The sequence below is a fragment of the Lithobates pipiens genome, unplaced genomic scaffold (assembly GCF_037356315.1).
Source record: "Lithobates pipiens isolate NorthernLeopardFrog02 unplaced genomic scaffold, aLitPip1_a1.2 Scaffold_8, whole genome shotgun sequence".
Lineage (NCBI taxonomy): Eukaryota > Metazoa > Chordata > Amphibia > Anura > Ranidae > Lithobates > Lithobates pipiens.
This window is the reverse complement of record NW_027507903.1, coordinates 398,484,136-398,504,975: the sequence shown is the minus strand read 5'-3', so window position 1 is coordinate 398,504,975 and position 20,840 is coordinate 398,484,136. Positions and strand designations below refer to the sequence as shown.

General features: G+C 45.5%; 1 protein-coding gene across 2 annotated transcripts in view; it reads right to left on the bottom strand.

Annotated features, from left to right (window-relative positions):
* Window positions 1-20,840, bottom strand: part of SLC25A48 (solute carrier family 25 member 48) — a 146,777-nt gene that overhangs the window by 18,001 nt on the left and 107,936 nt on the right. For both annotated transcript variants that reach the window (XM_077474018.1, XM_077474017.1), the window contains exon 6: window positions 14,783-14,916. In XM_077474018.1, the coding sequence (XP_077330144.1) occupies window positions 14,783-14,916 (134 nt within the window). The remainder of the gene's footprint in view (window positions 1-14,782; window positions 14,917-20,840) is intronic.

Genomic DNA, 20,840 nt, shown 5'->3' with positions numbered 1-20,840 from the left:
GGGTGATGCCATCAGCCCAATTTTTCTGCCCCTGTTTAACAGGGGCGTTTAAGTACAATTTTTGATGCAATGCTTTGCAGCAGGGCTAATTCCTGCAATCAAACAAGAGTATATGGGAGAGGTTGCAGTGTCGTGGCACCAGCACCAGTGCCTAAGGCCCAATTTTTCTGCCCCTGTTTAACAGGGGCGTTTAAGTACAATTTTTGATGCAATGCTTTGCAGCAGGGCTAATTCTGCAATAAAACAAGAGTATATGGCAGAGGTTGCAGTGTGGTGGCACCAGCACCAGTGCCTAAGGCCCAATTTTTCTGCCCCTGTTTAACAGGGGCGTTTAATTACAATTTTTGATGCAATGCTTTGCAGCAGGGCTAATTCCTGCAATAAAACTAGAGTATATGGAAGAGGTTGCAGTGTGGTGGCACCAGCACCAGGGCCTAAGGCCAAATTTTTCTGCCCCTGTTTAACAGGGGCGTTTAATTACAATTCTTGATATAATATTTCACAGGAGGGCCCCCTTCCTGTGCCCACCCAGAGTAACGGTGAGGACTTATAGTGTTGTGGCACCAGTACCACAACCACCAAAGGTCAATTTTTCTACCACTGTTCAACAATGGCATGTAATTACAATTCCTGATATAATCGTTCACAGCAGGGCGCTCCAGCGCCCACCAAGAGTCACTTTGAGGGCTTACAATGTTGTGGCAAAACCAACACCTTGTTCCGCCATTTCTGCAGAGCATATAGGGCAGGCCCCTACTTTCAAACATCCAACTTACAAACATCTCCTACTTGCAAACGGAAGGAGACAACAGCAAGTGAGATGAAAAAAGATGGACGACAAAACAAATTATACAGGGGTGATAACCCTTCCCTATGTTTTTCAAAAAGCTTAAAAATAGTTTTTTTGACTGGAGCTACACTTTAAAAATGTACCAGTTGAAAATTACAAACAGATTCAACTTAACACAACAAACCTACACAGTCCCTGTCTTGTTTGCACCGCCTATATACTGCTGTTCTGAGTATATAGGGCCTGGGGGCCACACGCATTTCCTTTTTTAAATATGGGTACAGGGTTCCCCTTAATATGCGTACAAGACCCAAATAGGCTGGTGATGGGCAGAGAGGGCTACCCATGCCATTTTTCTCAATGATTTTCAACCATATTGCAGGAACCAGATATAAGATTAAAACCGCAAGCAGTTTTAAATGGTGTTATTTCCATTTAATGTCATTTTGTGCAGGGACTGTTCTAAACACGGGAAACACGTGGCACTTCACAGGCATCCTACAGACACCCCCCAGGCACCATATTTAAAGGAATATTTCACTTTTTTTTCACTTTAATCGTCATTAAAATCAGTGCTCCCGCCAAAACGGCCATTTTTAAAAACATTTTAGGCATTGACCCATGTCCCCTGGGGCAGGAGCCAGGTCCCCAAACCCTTTTTAGGACAGTATCTTGCATATTAGCCGTTAAAATTAGCACTTTTAATTTCGAACGTTCGAGTCCCATAGACTTCAATGGGGTTCTAACGTTCGTACGAATTTGGGGTCCGTTCGAAAGTTCTGGTGCGAACCGAACCGGGGGGTGTTCGGCTCATCCCTACTTGGGGGTCTACTTTCCAGAATGTTGCCTTCTAAACTGTGATAGGTAGTGAGGAGTGAAATCAAAAATGTATGCTCTTAGAAATCCTGAAGGAGGCTAGGCTCCCAAAAAGTCCCACACATGTGGTATCCCTGTACTCAGGAAAATCAGCAATTGGGGTGCAATTCCACATATAACAATGGCATGTGTGAGCAATATATCATTTAGTGACTACTTTTTGTAAAACAAAATATTTTTTGTCATTATTTAATCACTTGGGACAAAAAAAAAAATATTCAATGGGCTGAACGTGCTTCTCTACTTCTTCCTTGGGATGTCTACTTTTCAAAATGGGGTCATGGGGGGGGGGGGATGGCTTGTACTGCCCTGCCATTTTAGCACCTCAAGAACTGAGATCGGCAGTGTCATGAAAAGGTCCACCCGTTGGTGGCGCTGTTGATCTCTTGGATTGCAGTACCAGTGTCCACCAGCGGGTGTCTTCTAACACCCAGGGCCTGTAATAAGAGGACCTACCTCCTGGTGGCACTATTGGATCCTTGGACTGTAGTACCGGCGCCCACCAGCGGGTGTACTCCGGCAGTGTGGAGCAGACAGCACCTTCTGCGCTCAGCTGTTACGTGAGGGTAATCATCGGTAGTCTTATAAATAGTCGGCAAGCCCTAACATGCTTGCCTTGGTATCGCTCTCTCCATGTGCCCTGAACCTTGGAACCTGAACCTTGGAACCTGAACCTTGGAACCTGAACCTTGGAACCTGAACCTTGTATCTACCTGACCTGTTCCTTCCCGATTCTGAGCCCATCCTGGACCTGTCCCTCTTGTCTCCTGCTCCCTAGATCCCTGCTCTGCAGCTCATCCATCGGTCCTTCCCCATCTACTGATAACCCGGTGTATGACCTCAGCCTGGCTTTTGTTGACGTCTCTGGTAGTTCCCATTTATTGTATATATTGTTGCAGCACGCAGGTAAAGTCACCTGGTTGTATCCAGGATGGGAAATATGTGTGCCCTAGATTCAGGCTTTATGCAGACTTGTATAATTAGAGGGGAAGAGTTAATGAGCCCAGCTGAAGTAAGTGGGCTCATTAAGACCTCTACAAAAAACCCCAGCATGCTTAGGGAGATGCTCCATCCTGGAACCAGTTTTGTGTTTGTATAGACTGGGGAGTGTGACACCTGTTCTGTGCGGTGAGTTAACGCCTGTGTGGCAAACCTCTACAACAGAGACAGGGACTGGTGCAGCACAAGGCTGCATTCAGTTGGTAGACAGGGAATCTAAGTGTGTAATTAGAGGTCAAGCTGACCAGGATTTATTTTCATGTTTTATTTTTGTTTGGCTGTTATATGTTTCACTGCATGTAGCATAAATAAACCGCATCTTTTGTTTTTTTTGCACCTACAACGCTGTCTGCTGTGCCTAATTTTGTGTTGTGAACCCATCCAGGCGGGTCACACACACCCGCTGCCGAGCTAACCCCCTTACAGTTGGTGGAGAATTTGGGCAGTTTTTTTTTTATTTATTTTTTAAGGCCAGCATGGAGGAGATACTGAGACAGCTGGCTCTAGCAAATGCAAACCAGCAGCAAGCAAATGCAAATCAGCAGCAAACAAATGCAGGTTTACAAAAGAGCCTTGCAGCTCAACAACAGAGCCTTGCAGCCCAGCAGCAGACAAATGCAACTTTGCAGCAGAGTCTGGAAGCTCAGCAGAAAGCTCACCAGCAGAGTCTGGAAGCTCAGCAGAAAGCTCACCTGCAGAGTCTGGAAGCTCAGCAACAAGCCCAGCAGCAATCTGAAGCCCGCTTCATAGACCTGTTGCAGAAGCAAGAGCAGTGTTTTCAACAGCAAATAGAGACATTAATACAGCAACGTCCGCAGACCAATGAGGCAAGTGGTTACAATAATACCTCATCCTTTGGTGTGAGCCGTTTACTGACAAAAATGACTGGAGAGGATGATCCGGAGGTGTTTTTGACCACATTTGAAAGGACTGCTGAAAGGGAAAAGTGGCCTAAGGAGCAATGGGCTGGACTGGTGGCCCCTCTGTTAACTGGGGAATCGCAGAAAGCTTATTATGACCTAGAGCCTGACCAAGCAAAAGACTATGTGGTGCTAAAAACAGAAATATTGGCACGGCTGGGTGTTACCCTGGCCGCCCGGGCTCAGCGTGTGCATAATTGGACTTTTCAGGTTGGAAAACCCCCCAGGTCTCAAATGTATGATCTCATTCACCTGAGCAGGAAGTGGCTGCAGCCAGAGACTTTGACCGCACCAAACATTGTGGAACGTGTTGTTATGGATCGTTTCCTGAGAGCTCTTCCTACTGCCATCCAAAAATGGGTAAGCCATGGAGACCCAGAAAATGCAGATAAACTTGTGGATCTGGTTGAGAGGTACTTGGCTACAGAGAACCTGACCACCTCTTCCAGGGACTCACGGACTTTCCACCCTAAGACCAGATCATCCCCAGTGGCGGGTAAGATGACTCCAAGGGGTGAGGGTGGAGAGAGTGAGAGGGTGGGAGTTCTACCTAAGGTCTGGCGGGAGCAGCCCGGGAAGCCCAGGCTGCAAGAGGCAGCGAAAAAGATTATTTGCTACCGCTGCCGGCAAGAGGGACATATTGCAGCCAATTGCCCAGTTGTGGATGAGCCTATGCAATGTGACTTTATAAGGGAGAGACGTCAGTCGCTGTTTGCGACAGTTGCATGCACTGCCATTCGGGGACCTGAGAAACATTTATGTAAAATGCGTATTAATGGTAGAAATGTTGATGTGTTGCTGGATTCAGGTAGCCTGGTAACATTGATAAAAGCTGAATTAGTTACTACAAAGGTCTCTGGGAAGAACAAGGTGGCTGTTATTTGTGTGCATGCGGACACCCGAGAGTATCCTGTAACTTCAGTGTTTTTTGAGACCCCCAAAGGTAACCTCTCTCATCAGGTGGGGTTAGTGTCTCACTTACCACATGATGCTATTGTGGGAAGGGATTTTCCAAAATTCTGGGAACTCTGGGATTGTCCTGAGCCCCCCACTGGTGCCCCTATAGACCAGGAAGATGACCAGAATTCCTCTGGGAGTGGTGAGGACTCTCCTGAATTTCCCTTGTCGGTATTGGCGGGGGAAACTCGAGAAACTGGGGAGGAGCCAACATCCTCAGATGAAAACATGCCGTCTGTGGAGTTTTCGGATCTTGAGGTTCACAGGGAAAATTTTGCCACAGAACAGTTAAAAGACCCCACCCTAATAAAGGCACGGGAAAATGTGGTGAAAATAGATGGCGAGTTAGTGAACCCAGATAAGATTTGCACTTACCCGTACTTCACTATGGAAAGGGACCTGCTGTATCGAGTGGCTCAAAGGGCAGAAGAAACCATTGAGCAACTTGTGGTGCCCAAACCTTACAGGAAGTTGGTGTTAGAATTGGCCCATGGGCACATTCTGGGAGGTCATCTGGGGACCGAGAAAACCAAAGAGAGGGTATTGCAGAGATTCTATTGGCCTGGGGTCATGAAGGAAACAGAAAATTATTGTTCCTCCTGCCCTGTGTGTCAGAAGTTGGCACCTATGCCACATTTCCATAACCCGCTGGTACCTCTTCCTATCATTGAGGTCCCCTTTGAGAGGATCGCAATGGATTTGGTAGGTCCGATAATGAAGTCTGCTAGGGGGCATCAGTACATTTTGGTTATATTGGACTATGCCACCCGTTATCCAGAAGCAATTCCTCTTCGAAATACCATAACCATAACCATAACCATAACCAAACCATAGCCAAAGAGCTATCTCTTGTTTTTAGCCGCGTGGGTATTTGTAAGGAACTGCTTATGGACCAAGGTACACCCTTTATGTCCTATGCAAGTTGTACAAAGTAACACAAATGCGTACATCTGTGTATCACCCCCAAACAGATGGGTTGGTTGAAAGATTCAACAAAACCCTAAAACAAATGTTAAAGAAGGTGGTGGATAGAGATGGAAAGAATTGGGACTGTCTAATACCCTATCTGATGTTTGCCATTAGGGAGGTACCCCAATCCTCTACGGGTTTCTCACCCTTCGAGTTGCTCTATGGGAGACACCCAAGAGGGCTGCTGGATATCGCCAAGGAAACTTGGGAAAATGAGAGTTCTCCTCACAGGAGTGTGATTGAGCATGTCGCCCTGATGCAAGATAGGATTGCACAGGTAATGCCAATTGTAAAGGAACATTTAACCCAAGCGCAGTTAGCACAGCAGAGGGTGTACAACCGTGGGGCCAAGACCCGTACTTTTTCCCCGGGGGATAGGGTCTTGGTGCTAGTCCCTACGGTTGAAAGCAAATTTCTGGCCAAATGGCAAGGTCCATATGAAGTAATTGAAAAAATTAGTGAGGTGAACTACAGGGTTAGACAGCCAGGAAGGCGAAAGCCGGAGCAGATCTATCACGTCAATCTGCTGAAAGCCTGGAGGGATAGGGAATCCCTAGTCGCAGAGACTTTGTCACAAGCACAGCCTGATTGCTTAGTTCCTGAGGTTGGAATAGCAGACACCTTATCGAAACCCCAACAACAGGAGGTTAAAGAGTTTGTACTTCGTAACAAAGAGATTTTCTCTGAGCTGCCGGGACAAACATCTGGCGTAGACAGGGCTGCTGATAGAAATCATGGGGCCCCGTACAGCCTACCTGATGGGGCCCCCTTTAGCCACATCCCTGGCCCCGCCCCTATACCGAGAGGCTAGGGTATACAGACAGCACCCCCCACCAATTTAACACAACTAGAGGATGATCAAATGAAATGGAATCAGTATACAGAGGTTAACTTTTTCTGAGAGATATTAAAGGAACACTCTAACCACAATGACCACTTCAGTGATTTGAAGTGATCAAAGGTGGTAGGAGTCAGTATGTGGGATGGCATATGAATATACCAAGGTGGTATAATGATTGGCTTCTAACACGGAGGGCTACACATAGATCAAAATTTGTCCGATTACTGCTAAACTGAATTTTGATGTGTGTGTACCCAGCTTTACCCAACTTCTTGCTTTAGCTGGCTTCTTCCAGCGCTGAATGGTTCCCTACAGCGCTTGTGTATGTTTTACTGACTATGGTGTCCTTTTATGAAGCAGTGAAATCTATTCACTACTTCATTCTCCGGCATTCACAGAGGAGATCTTTCTCCTCTGTATGTCAGTTTATAAAGCGGAGTAGATCGCTTCACCCTTGGAGGAGTGAAGCGATCTACAAACGCTTCTAACACTGGAGAACGGCCCCTAATACTGGAATCTCGTGAGACTTTACAAGATTACAGTATTAGAAATTCACCAATACACAGAGATGTCAATTTATTAAGCAGTGATAAATTATCACAGCTCAATACACTGACACACGGTGTGATTAATGTTAGTAAAATAAAGAGTCCCCCTACATAATATATACATGTATATACACAAACATTATATATATACACACATTATATATAAATATGACAGGGGGACATGGTTACAGTGTTGGGGGGTCTGAACGAGGCATAAGGAAGTTAATCATCTTCCTCGTTCCTCCTCAGATCCCCCCAGATTCTCTCTTCACTCCCCGGTTCTCCACCTCTGAGCTGGTGAATCGGGGAATGTGAATTCTGACACAGATCACCAGTGAAGCGCTGAGATCGCAGCTTCATAAAGTGACCGTTCCTGTGTCATTCAATGAGGATTCTCAGTGTGCGGAGATAATCGGCGGGAGAACATATTCAAACACTTCTCCCCCCGATTATCTCTGGTTCATAAACTGTTTATGGGCTGTGATCAGCGGCGATCCTCTGGATCACTGCTGATCACTGCTTCACAAACAGACACCTAAGCCCAGTTGCTCACACTTCAGCCCCCTTGTGATGTGATGAGGTTTGGTGGGGGAAGAGGGCTCTGCAGCTGGCTGGAGCATGGAAACAGGTAAGTGAAAGAGTCTATCCCCCCCCCCCCTCCACACACTGCAAGGTTGGACTTTATTTCATTTCCTGGAGATGGGCTGTATTATATATATATATATGTATACACTTTCTTTGCTGTTAATACTCAACTTTATGAATATGTTAGGAATATACTGGGACTTTTCAGGTGCTATATAAATATATTCAACATACAACTATATTAAAAGAATGATTTTGTGAAATGCATCTGTGTGTAGTCCCTGAAAAGTCCCATTATTTTCCTAACATATTCATGAATTTAGCTTTCACTTCCACCAGACCTGTCCTGCTGAGGTGCAGGGCAAGTTTGCAGCACAGATTTGTACAGAGGCAGAACGGGGATCACAGGAGAAGAATGCAATCTGTCACCTGTTATCTTGCCTTGAGGAGAGCTCCGGTGTTCTGTCCTTCCCAAGGAGGGGGGAGGGAGGCTCGGGTGCTGATAGGAATACACGTCCCCTCTTCTCTTATCCATAGACCCCTGTGTTATCTGAGATCCAGGCTCCTGCGGTGATGCTCTCCTCCTCCCTCGGTCAGCCCTGTGCAGTCAGACTTTTTTCTTTTTTTTTTATTATTCTAAATGCTATTAAGATTGCTCGGGCCCCCCCTGCTGGCTGGGCCCGGTACAACAGGGTCAGCTGTACTGGCTTATCAGCGGCCCTGGGCGTAGAGCATGACATTATCACCCCGCCAGGAGAAAGGGTAAAACTAAAACCTTATAGAATACCAGAGGCCCGACGGGAGGCAATACGTGGGGAGGTTCAAAGGATGCTGGAATTGGGTGTGATAGAGGAGTCCCAGAGTGACTGGTCCAGTCCCATCGTACTAGTGCCCAAACCTGATGGGAGCTGGCGGTTTTGTAACGATTTTCGACAATTGAATAAAGTTACAAAATTTGACACCTACCCCATGCCCCGTATAGATGAGTTGATTGACCGGCTGGGAACAGCCCGATATATGACAACTCTTGTTCTCACCAAAGGGTATTGGCAAATTCCCCTGGCCGAGTCGGCCAAGGAGAAAACTGCGTTTGTAGCCCCAGATGGGGCATTCCAATATAAGAGAATGCCGTTTGGGTTACAGAATGCACCGGCAACATTCCAGCGGAAAATGGACAAGATTCTGAGGCCCCATCAGAAATATGCTGCAGCTTACTTGGATGATGTGATTATCCATAGCACAGACTGGGTCTCACATTTGCCAAAAGTATAAGCAGTCCTAAACTCTATCCGGGAAGCTGGGTTTACGGCCAATCCAAAGAAGTGTACCATTGGACAGGAGGAGGCCAAATATCTTGGGTACACTATTGGGAGGGGGGTGATAAAACCCCAAGTCAATAAAGTCGAGGCCATACAGAGTTGGCCACGTCCCAACAGTAAGAAACAGGTACGAGCCTTTCTGGGAATCGCTGGCTATTATCGACGATTCATTCCCCATTTTGCTTCTCAGGCTGTGCCTCTCACCCACCTGACAAAAGGGAAAGAGTCTGTCATGGTTAAATGGTCCCCAGAGGCTGAGGAAGCATTTCAGTCCTTAAAAACAGCCTTATGTAGCCAGCCAGTGTTGTACTCACCAGACTTCTCTAAGGACTTCGTTGTACAAACTGATGCATCAGACGTTGGGTTAGAAGCAGTGTTATCCCAGGTCTGGAACGGGGAAGAGCACCCAGTCATTTACCTCAGCAGGAAGTTGAAGTCCCATGAGGTAAATTACTCCACGATTGAGAAGGAATGTTTAGCAGTGAAGTGGGCTCTAGATTCCCTTCGGTACTATCTGCTAGGTAGGCACTTTGACCTGGTGACTGATCACGCTCCTTTAAAGTGGATGGCTCAGAACAAGGAGACCAATAGAAGGGTAAATAGGTGGTTCCTGGCCCTACAAGAATTTAACTTTACAGTTAAGCATCGCCCTGGTGTTATAATGGGGAATGTGGATGCTTTGTCTCGGATACATGCGTGTCTGACTGCTTGTGTTACAACCCCAAGGTTGAAACAAGAGGGGGGGGGGTATGTGGCAGCACGCAGGTAAAGTCACCTGGTTGTATCCAGGATGGGAAATATGTGTGCCCTAGATTCAGGCTTTATGCAGACTTGTATAATTAGAGGGGAAGAGTTAATGAGCCCAGCTGAAGTAAGTGGGCTCATTAAGACCTCTACAAAAAACCCCAGCATGCTTAGGGAGATGCTCCATCCTGGAACCAGTTTTGTGTTTGTATAGACTGGGGAGTGTGACACCTGTTCTGTGCGGTGAGTTAACGCCTGTGTGGCAAACCTCTACAACAGAGACAGGGACTGGTGCAGCACAAGGCTGCACTCAGTTGGTAGACAGGGAATCTAAGTGTGTAATTAGAGGTCAAGCTGACCAGGATTTATTTTCATGTTTTATTTTTGTTTGGCTGTTATATGTTTCACTGCATGTAGCATAAATAAACCGCATCTTTAGTTTTTTTTGCACCTACAACGCTGTCTGCTGTGCCTAATTTTGTGTTGTGAACCCATCCAGGGGGTCACACACACCCGCTGCCGAGCTAACCCCCTTACAATATACTTTATATATTACTTGTTGTGGTTGGTAGTGCACTGTTTGTTTTCACTTTCCTTTTATTTATAATAAACACTTTTGTTATTTCACTCACATGCGTTTTGGGTTTCCTCTGTGCAGTCCACACAGTCTGGTCTAATCATACCCTGATAGGCAGTCATAAACTAAAAGCTGTGTAAATTCCAGAAAATATACCCTAGTTTGTAGACGCTATAACTTTTGCGCAAACCAATAAATATACGCTTATTGACTTTTTTTACCAAAGATATGTGGCTGAATACATTTTGGCCTAAATTTATGACTAAAATTGAGTTTATTGGATTTTTCTTATAACAAAAAGAAGAAAATATCATTTTTTTTCCAAAATTTGCAGTCTTTTTCTGTTTATATCACAAAAAATTAAAATTGCAGAGGCAATCAAATACCATCAAAAGAAAGTTTTGTGGGGAAAAAAAGGACGCAAATTTTGTTTGGGTACAACATTGCATGACCGCGCAATTACCAGTTAAAATTACACAGTGCCAAATTGTAAGAAGTGCTCTGGTCAGGAAGGAGGGTAAAACCTTCTGGGGCTGAAATGGTTAACTAATCATTTTTTTGTATAATTCCCCTTTAAAGGGGCTTGGGGGGGGGGGGGGTATGGAAATACAATGCAGCAATCACTGGAGTACATGCAGGTAGACATGTACAGCAGCAATAAGACTGCAGATGATGCAATAAAAGATAAAAAATCATGAACGCTTTTTTTTTTTTCTAAATGTAAATGGTTTATAATACCAGTGGTTTATCCAGTTTGAACCTTCATCATTTCCACACCCCATATGCAAAAATGTAATCCCCTGAAAAGTATTAGCACATTTGTCAAGCAAAAGTCATGGGTACCAGTGAAGGTTTAAATCAATGGACTAACAAAAGGCTGTACTCCAGACCTTAATTCTCCCAACAGCAATAGATCATTATTAGAAATAAGGGATGAGCCGAACACCCCCGGTTCGGTTAGCACCAGAACATGCGAACATGCAAAAAATTTGTACGAACACCATTAAAGTCTATGGGACACGAACAAGAAAAACCAGTGCTCAATTTAAAGGCTTATTTTCAAGTTATTGCCGTAAAAAGTGAATGGGGACCTGGGTCCTTGTCCCAGGGGACATGTATCAAATGCAATGCAAAAAAAGTTTTACAAATGTCTGTTTTTTCAGGAGCAGTGATTTTAATAATGCTGAAAGGGAACCAATAAAATGAAATATTCTTTCCTGTGTTCAGAACAATACCACAGCAAAATGACATTTCTAAAGGAAAAAATCGAATTTGAAACTGCTTGTGGCTGTAATGTATTGTCGGATTCAGGCAATATAGATAAAAATCACTGAAAAAACGGCATGGGAACCCAGGTCCTGCCCCAAGGGACATGTATTAATGCAAAAAAAGTTTTAAAAGTGTCAGTTTTATCAGGAGTATTTTTTGTTTTAATAATGCATAAAATGAAACAATAAAAATGAAATATTCCTTTAACTATTGTGCGGGGGGGGGGGGGGGGTAGGTTGTCCTAATGCCGCGTACACACGATCAAACAATCCGGTGGAAAAGTCCGGCAAACTCAAGTCCGCCAAACAATCCCCCCGTGTGTAGCCTCCGGCATACTTTTTTGACCCGACAGTACGGCGGACTTAGAATTTCGGTTTTTCCAAAATTCTGTCCGTCAGACTCGCATTTCGGCGGACAATCCGGCCGTGTGTATGCCAGTCCGCCGTACTTTAGAAATGAGCGGACTTTTCCCGCCCGGAGAAAAGTCCGATCATTTCGAGCGGGTCTCCAGGTAGGCGGGGCCCGCGAAGGAGACGTCGCTGGCCCCGCCGCCTGGTATGGACTTAAAGGGGAACCCCAACGCCGAAAAAAAATCGGCGTGGGGGTCCCCCAAAGTCCACAACAGACCCTTGTCCGAGCACGCTACCCGGTCGGCCAGGAAAGGGGGGGCAAGCGAGCGCCCCCCCTCCTGAGCCGTACCAGGCCGCGTGCCCTCAACATGGGGGGGTGCCTTGGGGAAGGGGGGGCCCCGCGGCCCCTCCACCCCAAAGCACCTTGTCCCCATGTTGATGAGGACAAGGGCCTCTTCCCGACAACCCTGGCCGTTGGTTGTCGGGGTCTGCGGGCGAGGGGCTTATCGGAATCCGGGAGCCCACTTTAATAAGGGGGCCCCCGGATACCGGCCCCCCACCCTATGTGAATGAGTATGGGGTACAATGTACCCCTACCCATTCACCTGTAAAATAAAAGTACAAAAAAAAACACAACACACAAGATAAAATAATTTATTGCACAGCTCCGGGGGTCTTCCGTCTTCGGGGGTCTTCTCGCCGGACTCCTCCACTATCTTCTTGTAGCTCTTTTGCTAGCGGAGGAGTCCGGCTTTCTTCCTCGCCTCCGGCCTCTTCTTCCGACTTCCGGGGTCTTGTCCCCCTCTTCGGTTCTTCTGCCGGGCCACCGCGCCTTCTTATAGCTCTTTTACAGGCGGTGGCCCGGTCTTCTGTCGCCGCCGCCGCCGCCGCCGCCGCTGCCGCCGCCTTCCGTTCTTCTTCTTCTCCTTCTTCTCCTGGAGATGTTGACTCGACGCTCTCTCCGGCCACAATGCCAGGGACGTGCTGCGCGGCCACTTATATAGGGACAATGGGCGGTGTCACATGGCTTTATGTCACATGGGTTGGTCACATGGGTTGATGTCACATGGGGACTGTGACATCGTAAGGGGGCGGGGTCACCATGTGACACCAACCCATGTGACATAAAGCCATGTGACACCGCCCCTTGTCCCTATATAAGTGGCCACGCAGCGCGTCCCTGGCATTGTGGCCGGAGAGAGCGTCGAGTCAACATCTCCAGGAGAAGAAGGAGAAGAAGAACGGAAGGCGGCGGCAACAGAAGACTGGGCCACCGCCTGTAAAAGAGCTATAAGAAGGCGCGGTGGCCTGGCAGAAGAACCGAAGAGGGGGACAAGACCCCCGAAGTCGGGAGAAGAGGCCGGTGGCGAGGAAGAAAGCCGGACTCCTCCGCTAGCAAAAGAGCTACAAGAAGATAGCGGAGGAGTCCGGCGAGAAGACCCCCGAAGACGGAAGACCCCCGAAGCTGTGCAATAAATTATTATATCTTGTGTGTTGTGTTTTTTTTTTGTACTTTTATTTTACAGGTGAATGGGTAGGGGTACATTGTACCCCATACTCATTCACATAGGGTGGGGGGCCGGTATCCGGGGGCCCCCTTATTAAAGGGGGCTCCCGGATTCCGATAAGCCCCTCGCCCGCAGACCCCGACAACCAACGGCCAGGGTTGTCGGGAAGAGGCCCTTGTCCTCATCAACATGGGGACAATGTGCTTTGGGGTGGAGGGGCCGCGGGGCCCCCCCTTCCCCAAGGCACCCCCCCATGTTGAGGGCACGCGGCCTGGTACGGCTCAGGAGGGGGGGGCGCTCGCTCGCCCCCCCTTTCCTGGCCGGCCGGGTAGCGTGCTCGGACAAGGGTCTGTTGTGGACTTTGGGGGACCCCCACGCCGATTTTTTTTCGGCGTTGGGGTTCCCCTTTAAGTCCATACCAGGCGGCGGGGCCAGCGTCGTCTCCTTCGCGGGCCCCGCCTACCTGGAGACCCACTCGAAATGAGCGGACTTTCCTCCGCCTGTGTGGGCGAGTCCGTTCATTTCGAAAGTACGGCGGAGTTAGTACGCCGTATTAGTCCACTGAAAAAGTGCCGTGCGTGGGCAAGTAGCCCGTTCGGAAATTTCGACAGACAGTCTGGCGGACGTCCGCCAGACTAAGTACGTCGGACAGACGGCTACGTGTGTACGCGGCTTTAGTTGTCCTTACTATGCCTGTAAAGTAGCACATTTTCCCCGTGTTTCTAACAGTACCACAGCAAAATTACATTTCTAAAGGAAAAAGTTATTTTTAAACTACTCGCGGCCATAATGAATTGTCGGATCCCTGCAATACAGATAAAAATCAAATGGCATGGGTTCCACCCCAGTCCATCACCAGGCCATTTGGGTCTGGTATGAACATTAAGAGGAACCCAGCACCAACATTTAAAAAAAAATGTGTGGGGGTTCTCCCAAAATCCATACCGGGCCCTTCAGATCTGGTATGGATTTTAAGGGGAATCCTGCACCAAAATAAAAAAAATGCCACAGAGGTCCCCCCAAAATCCATACAAGACCCTTATCCAAGCACGCAACCTGGCAGGCCACAGGAAAAGGGGGGAGCGAGCATCCCCTCCTCCTTAACCGTACCAGGCCACATGCCCTCAACATGGGGAGTATACTTTGCTCAGTTTGCCCCTGCCCTGGCATGGTGGCCAGGCACTATAGCACTGTGTACAAGACCTGAGGGAAACTGAGTACTGGCAGGCCTGTTTGCCTTATGGGAAAGGGGCTTCTATAGGCAAGAACACAGTAGCCAGCTTTAGTGTCTGACCATCTGCATTGGGGTAGGTTTGACAATCTGTTGCTACAAGAGTGCATGGGTTGGAGAACGAAAACCAACACAAACCTGAAATTTTTCAGCATGTGCTCTGCTGTTATTTTCTAGGGTGGAAAATGAAGGGGGAAGGGCCACAGTTGTATGTTCAATAACTCTTTAAATGTTACATTTATAGAATTTAACATTAATATATATTAATATATTAATACAGGGTTTCTAATGTACTTTACCTGAAGACCTTCATTTTGATAACTTTGTGAAATACAGTCTTTAACTCCTTTATATTTTTGTTTATATAAGTTATCAGCTTGAAGACGGGTCTTAACAACATCCATGGGAGTAGCAGTTCCCCAAGAGATGGCTCCTACAATTTAAAAAAGTTTTTTTTATAGCATACATTTATTGAATAACAATTTTCAGACCAGTTATTGTTTTTTAGAAGCTAGGCTTCCCCTATTTGCATGCTAATTAAATTGTTGAATTGGTTCATGACCCTCATGCAACAGGAAATTAGGTTGGCAGGAAGCACGGGGAGGGAAAAGGACTTGAAACACAGCCATGTAGGAAGAGGTACTGTAAGGGTAGGGTAGCAGTTGTTTTTCATGTCCTCCATGCTTCCTTCCAAGCAAGGGTCACATGAGAGGCCTACCCTGGGGTGGGTTCTTCTGGGCTACACTAGGCACCTTGTACATGGTCACTATGACTACACAGCTCTCATCTCTCTCCACAGTTACCAGCTGTTCCTGATCATGCTCGTCTGACCTGCCTACTTAAAGCTGTCCAGCTCACTTCACCTCTGTCTTCGCCTTGGTCACATCACAAGAAACCATCTCCTGCGGTTCTGTTTAAAGACTGGCTTGCTGACATCCCTTCTGGCTCCTTATCCTGCTTGCTGTTGCTCTACTTGGATCCCTGACTTCTGGCCTGGATGATTACCCGATTTGGTTATTGAACTCTGGCTATGCTTTGACTATGCTTTTTCTATTTACCTTTTTATTTTTATTTAATAAACAAGTGTGATTTAATTGTACTTCTGTCTCGGTCTGATTCATGGTTTCTGACACATTTAGGAGGGACATACTGAGCTTTGTCTACATCCACCTGTCCAGCGTTTTCCACTACCATTCCCAGTTATAAGACAGACCACTGGGGGAAGGGGGGCCAACATCTCCCTCACTGCTAGAAGCCACCACCTATAACAGGTACACGCTACTGACAGGCTGCTGTAAAACTTCTGCTACCCTAGGTAATGACTTGTGTCTTTACATCACTATACTCCACACTGATGTCTTCATACCTAAATGTGTTTAAGTGCCACTCAGTGGGTGGTTACTTACATTACACCCCTTTTAGTAACTTCAGACCAGGCAGGAACAATTTTCACGCTTTACTTGAAAAGTGCAAACAAGGTAATTATAGAGTCAAACATTCACAGACAGAATTCTTCCCTAATTCCTTATTTTAATCACAGGCTGTGTGTTGCCCCGGCATACCTGCAAAGATAGTGTTCGTGCAATACAAAGTCCAGCAAAGGCATTCCTCCAGGGCTGGTGTCTTTGGGGTGAACCTCAGGTTCTGATGATTTCACATCCACAGGGTGATAAGAATCATCCTCCCTTATGTGCCTCGGTCTTAACTCTCCAATAGGTCTTTGTCGGGAATATGTCATTGGAGATAACTCAAACCTGGTGTAACAAGTAATACCACGCTTCCCTTTTCTAAACATCAGCTAAGACAGCAAACTGGATAAATGGCAAAACAAAAGAAAACAAATAGTGTAGCGCTCTAAAACAAAATAACGTGACACGTATATCAAACAACGGGTAATGAACCCAAATATTCACAAAAACAAAAGAACATGTGCAAATGTGATATACACTATAACAAATAATGAATGTCCAAGAAAAATCAAAGTGACACTATACAAAATATAATTCAAAACTTCATGTGAGTGTCCAAAACAGTGAACCAGGATGTATGGCTTAAAGTGGTACCACCACTGAAAGTTATGCCTTTGCTGGACTGTAAGTTTTCTAACTTCATTAAAATGTATTTGTATCCGAATGGAACTACGCCACGTGGCCCTTTCTGTTTTTCCTTCTTTAACTACCCCTACCACATTTATGGACATCTGATCATTGTCTCCTATGAGACAAACCCACAAAGATACCTCCATCCTCAGGATAGTCGGGTGTTCCTGTTCCGGCAATCTGAGGGTTCCAGTGTTTATTGCCATTGGTCGTTCAAACAACACAAGCCCGTTTGACCCGCAGAACATATGTTCTTGTGGGTTCAAATGCTCTGGTAAGTCTCCTAACTTTCGGTAACGGTACCCTTCACTTTAAGCCATACATCCCGGTTCACTGTTTTGGACATGAAGTTTTGAATTATATTTTGTATAGCGTCACTTTGATTTTTCTTGGACATTCATTATTTGTTATAGTGTCTATCACATTTGAAAATGTTCCTTTGTTTTTGTGAATATTTGGGTTCATTACCCGTTGTTTGATATACATGTCACATCATGTATTTTTAGATCGCTACACTATTTGATAACTCAAACCTGAACTGACCTTGGCCAGCTCTCTCGGGGGGAACTGGCTCCACACTTGTGAGCACTCTGTACCACACCACTGTCCTAATTTTTTCTTTGTGGGCCGCACCCAGAGAAGAACCTGCAGAAAAGACCAAAAAATGGGAAAGGCATTTACTTTTACCCTCCCCTTCAGGACAGCACCTATCTAGCTTTTTCCACCTGTAGGGCAGGGCTCCATAATGACATAACAACAAGGAAGGTTTGTGCCAGAAGAAACTTTGTTGGGAGGACCCTCCTGCTGATGTCATCTCATTCCAGGAAAAGGACATTTCATGCCAGCTAAATGTTTTCTTTTATATGCACACTACTTTTTATCACATGTGAGTATATTTTCTTATTTAACCACTTCCCGACCAGCGCACGATGATGTACGTCGACAGAATGGCACGGGCAGGCATATTGGCGTACATGTACGTCCAATCTTCAATGCCGCTGGTCGGGACCCCCGTGAGTCCGGTCGCGGGACCCGCGGACTCGATCGCCGCGGGCATACCCGCGATCGTCTCACGGGACGGCTGAATGGAGGAAATGCCATGTAAACAGCATTTCTCCATTCTGCCTAGCAACTAGTGAAAGCCCAACCCCCCCACAGTTAGTAACACACCCCTAGGAACACTTAACCCCTACACTTCCACCCACTGGTTAACCCTTTCACTGCCAGTGTCATTTACACAGGAATCACTGCATTTATATAGCAGTGATTACTGTATAAATGACAATGGTCCCAAAAATGTGTCAAAAATGTCCGATGGGTCCCCCACAATGTCGCAGTCACAATAAAAATCGCTGATCGCCACCATTACTAGTAAAAAAAAAAAAATTATAAAAAATTATTAATAAAAATGCTATAAAACTATCCCTATTTTGTAAACGCTATAACTTTTGCGCAAACCAATCAATAATCGCTTATTGCGATTTTTTCTACCAAAAATATGTAGAAGAATACGTATCGGCCTAAACTGAGGGAAAAATTTTTTTTTTTTATATATTTTGGGGGGATATTTATTATAACAAAAAGTAAAAAAGAATGCGTTTTTTTTCAAAATTGTCGCTCTATTTTTGTTTATAGCGCAAAAAATAAAAACCGCAGGGGTGATCAAATACCACCAAAAGAAAGCTCTATTTGTGGGAAAAAAAGGACGTCAATTTTGTTTGGGAGCCACGTCGCACAACCGCGCAATTGTCAGTTAAAGCGACGCAGTGCCGAATCGCAAAAAGTGGTCTGGTCTTTGACCAGCAAAATGGTCCGGTCTGAAAGTGGTTAATAAACATTTTTAAAGATTTCTACACTATGGAGAGGCTTTTGATTGTCTTAAATGAGTAATCTAGTGCAACATTTGCTACAATTGCTGGATTGTTGGCATCCCTGGTGAATTGAGCAGCTTCCCTAGTGGAGACCTGGGGTTTATAATTAACACCCAAAAAAGCACTTTATGACCACCCTGAAATAGGGGGTCATGGGGAGTCGGTAATCGAGCATTCCATCTATCACTCTGGGTGATGATCACACAAACCAATTAATATACAATTATTGGGATTTATTTTTACAAAAGATATGTAGCAGAATACATCTCAAATGTTTTGAGTAATACTTTAAAATGGCATTAGGACTGGCCAGCATGAGGGACGGAACCTTAAAGTGTGACAACAGGGATGCAGGGCTTTGGATTCTACTACAGACTTTTCCATAGGAGTGTTGGTAGCAGGCATTCTAAGCACAATGCTTCCACATTCATCATACCCAGAAAATCAATACTGAACACTGGCAAGACTGTTTTCTTTGAAGCACATGCAATATAAAAAAAATAGTAGCAAAACATTTTAACAGCTCTTATAAGCCCCTAGGAAATAACATCCCTTTTGCAGCTAGACATATCCTAAAATGAACATTATTAAATTTACTAAAGACCTCCAAAACTATAAATATTCTGAAACAGATGACCTATAGAATAAAAACATGGTAGGCTTAGGGGTGTTTTTATCAATGTTAGATTCATACAACTTTCATCCAAGATTCACTTCTTTTTTAAATTTCAGTGCAGATAAATACAACCTCTAAAAAATGTTTTAAATATTAGATTGTCTTGAGTTAAAGTGTTAATCCTAAAAAAATTAATATAATGCAGCTTGTGGTGGTGGCTGCATTCGTTTTTTTCAGGCTAAGAACATTTGCTGCAAGTACAGAAATCTTGCTAGAAATGCAATGTTCTTGTCACTGTGAGCTGAAAAGATGGCATACACAATGTTATATCTCTTTCATTGATTGGACTACTAGTTCAATCAATCTGCCTTGTAATTGTGATGAACAAAGATAGTTGTGTTTGACGTGCAACCTGTGTGACAACCATGGCTTCATCCATAGATACCAGTGGTGTCACTAGGGTTGGTGTCACCTGGTGCAGTAAAACATGGTGTCACCCTCCCCCAATAATTTTTTCCCCATATAACACTGCATATAAAATGGCAATAGTAGTGCCATTAATCCTCCCAGTGTAAATCCCTCAGAGTATATTATCCCACAGTTTAATCCCCCCAGTTGTAATTCCCTCAGTGCAAACCATGTAAATCCCCACTGTGTAATGCCCCCCATGTAAATCCACTCTGTATAATGTCCCCCTCCTTGTAATTCCCCCAGAGTGTATTATCCCCCCAGTTTAATCCCTCCCCAGTGTAATCTCCTCAGTGCAAAAACTCCCATATAAATCCCCACTGTGTAATGTCCCCCAATGTAATCCTCACAGTTTAATCCCCGCAGTGTAGTCCCCCAAATGTAATGCAACAAATGCAATCCCTCTAGTTTGAATCCCCCAGAATGTAATCCCCCCCCCCATTTTACTCCCCCCATTTTAATCCCCTGCAGTATAATCCACCCAGTAGAAAGTCCATCCCAGTGTAATGCCCCCAATGTACTGCCTCCTGTGTAAATACCCCCCCAGTGTAATCCCCCCAATTGAAATGCCCCCAATGCAATCCCCCCAATGTAATCTCCCCAAAGTATCCCCCCAGTGCAATCCCACAAGTGTAATCTCCCCATTGCAATCTCCCCTGTGCTCACATGTTAAATTTACATCTCCACCATTACAGACCTCAGATCAGCGTGACTCTCCCAACAGATACCCCTCTGCTTATGCTGCGTACAAACGGTCAGATTTTCTGGCAGACTAGGTCCGGCGAACCAGAATCCTTCAGACAATTTGATCGTGTGTGGGCACCAGCAGACTTTTTTTCCCAAAAGTCCGACGGACCTAGAGATAAAACATGTTTCAAATCTTTCCGATGGACTCGAGTCTGGTTGAAAAAATCCTTTAGTCTGTATGCTAGTCCGACGGATGAAAACCGACACTAGGGCAACTATTGGCTACTGGCTATGAACGTCCTTATACTAGTGCGGTCGTACATCATCACGTTCAAATCCGTCTGACTTTTGGAGTGATCGTGTGTGGGCAAATCCGTTTGTTTGAAAGTCCGGCAGACCTCCGCTGCAAAGTCCGTTGGAAAGACTGTCGGACCTAGTCCCTCGAAAAATCTGATCGCGTGTACGCGGCATTAGTCTCCTCCTCCTCCTCTTGTGGATGTAATGTCAGAGTGTAGACAAAGGTATTTTATTCACAGTATTACCAGGTAAAAAAAAATGAAAAAAAAAATTAAGGCAGCCACCTCTAAGTGTCCTTTTAAACAAACCTCATCTGTTT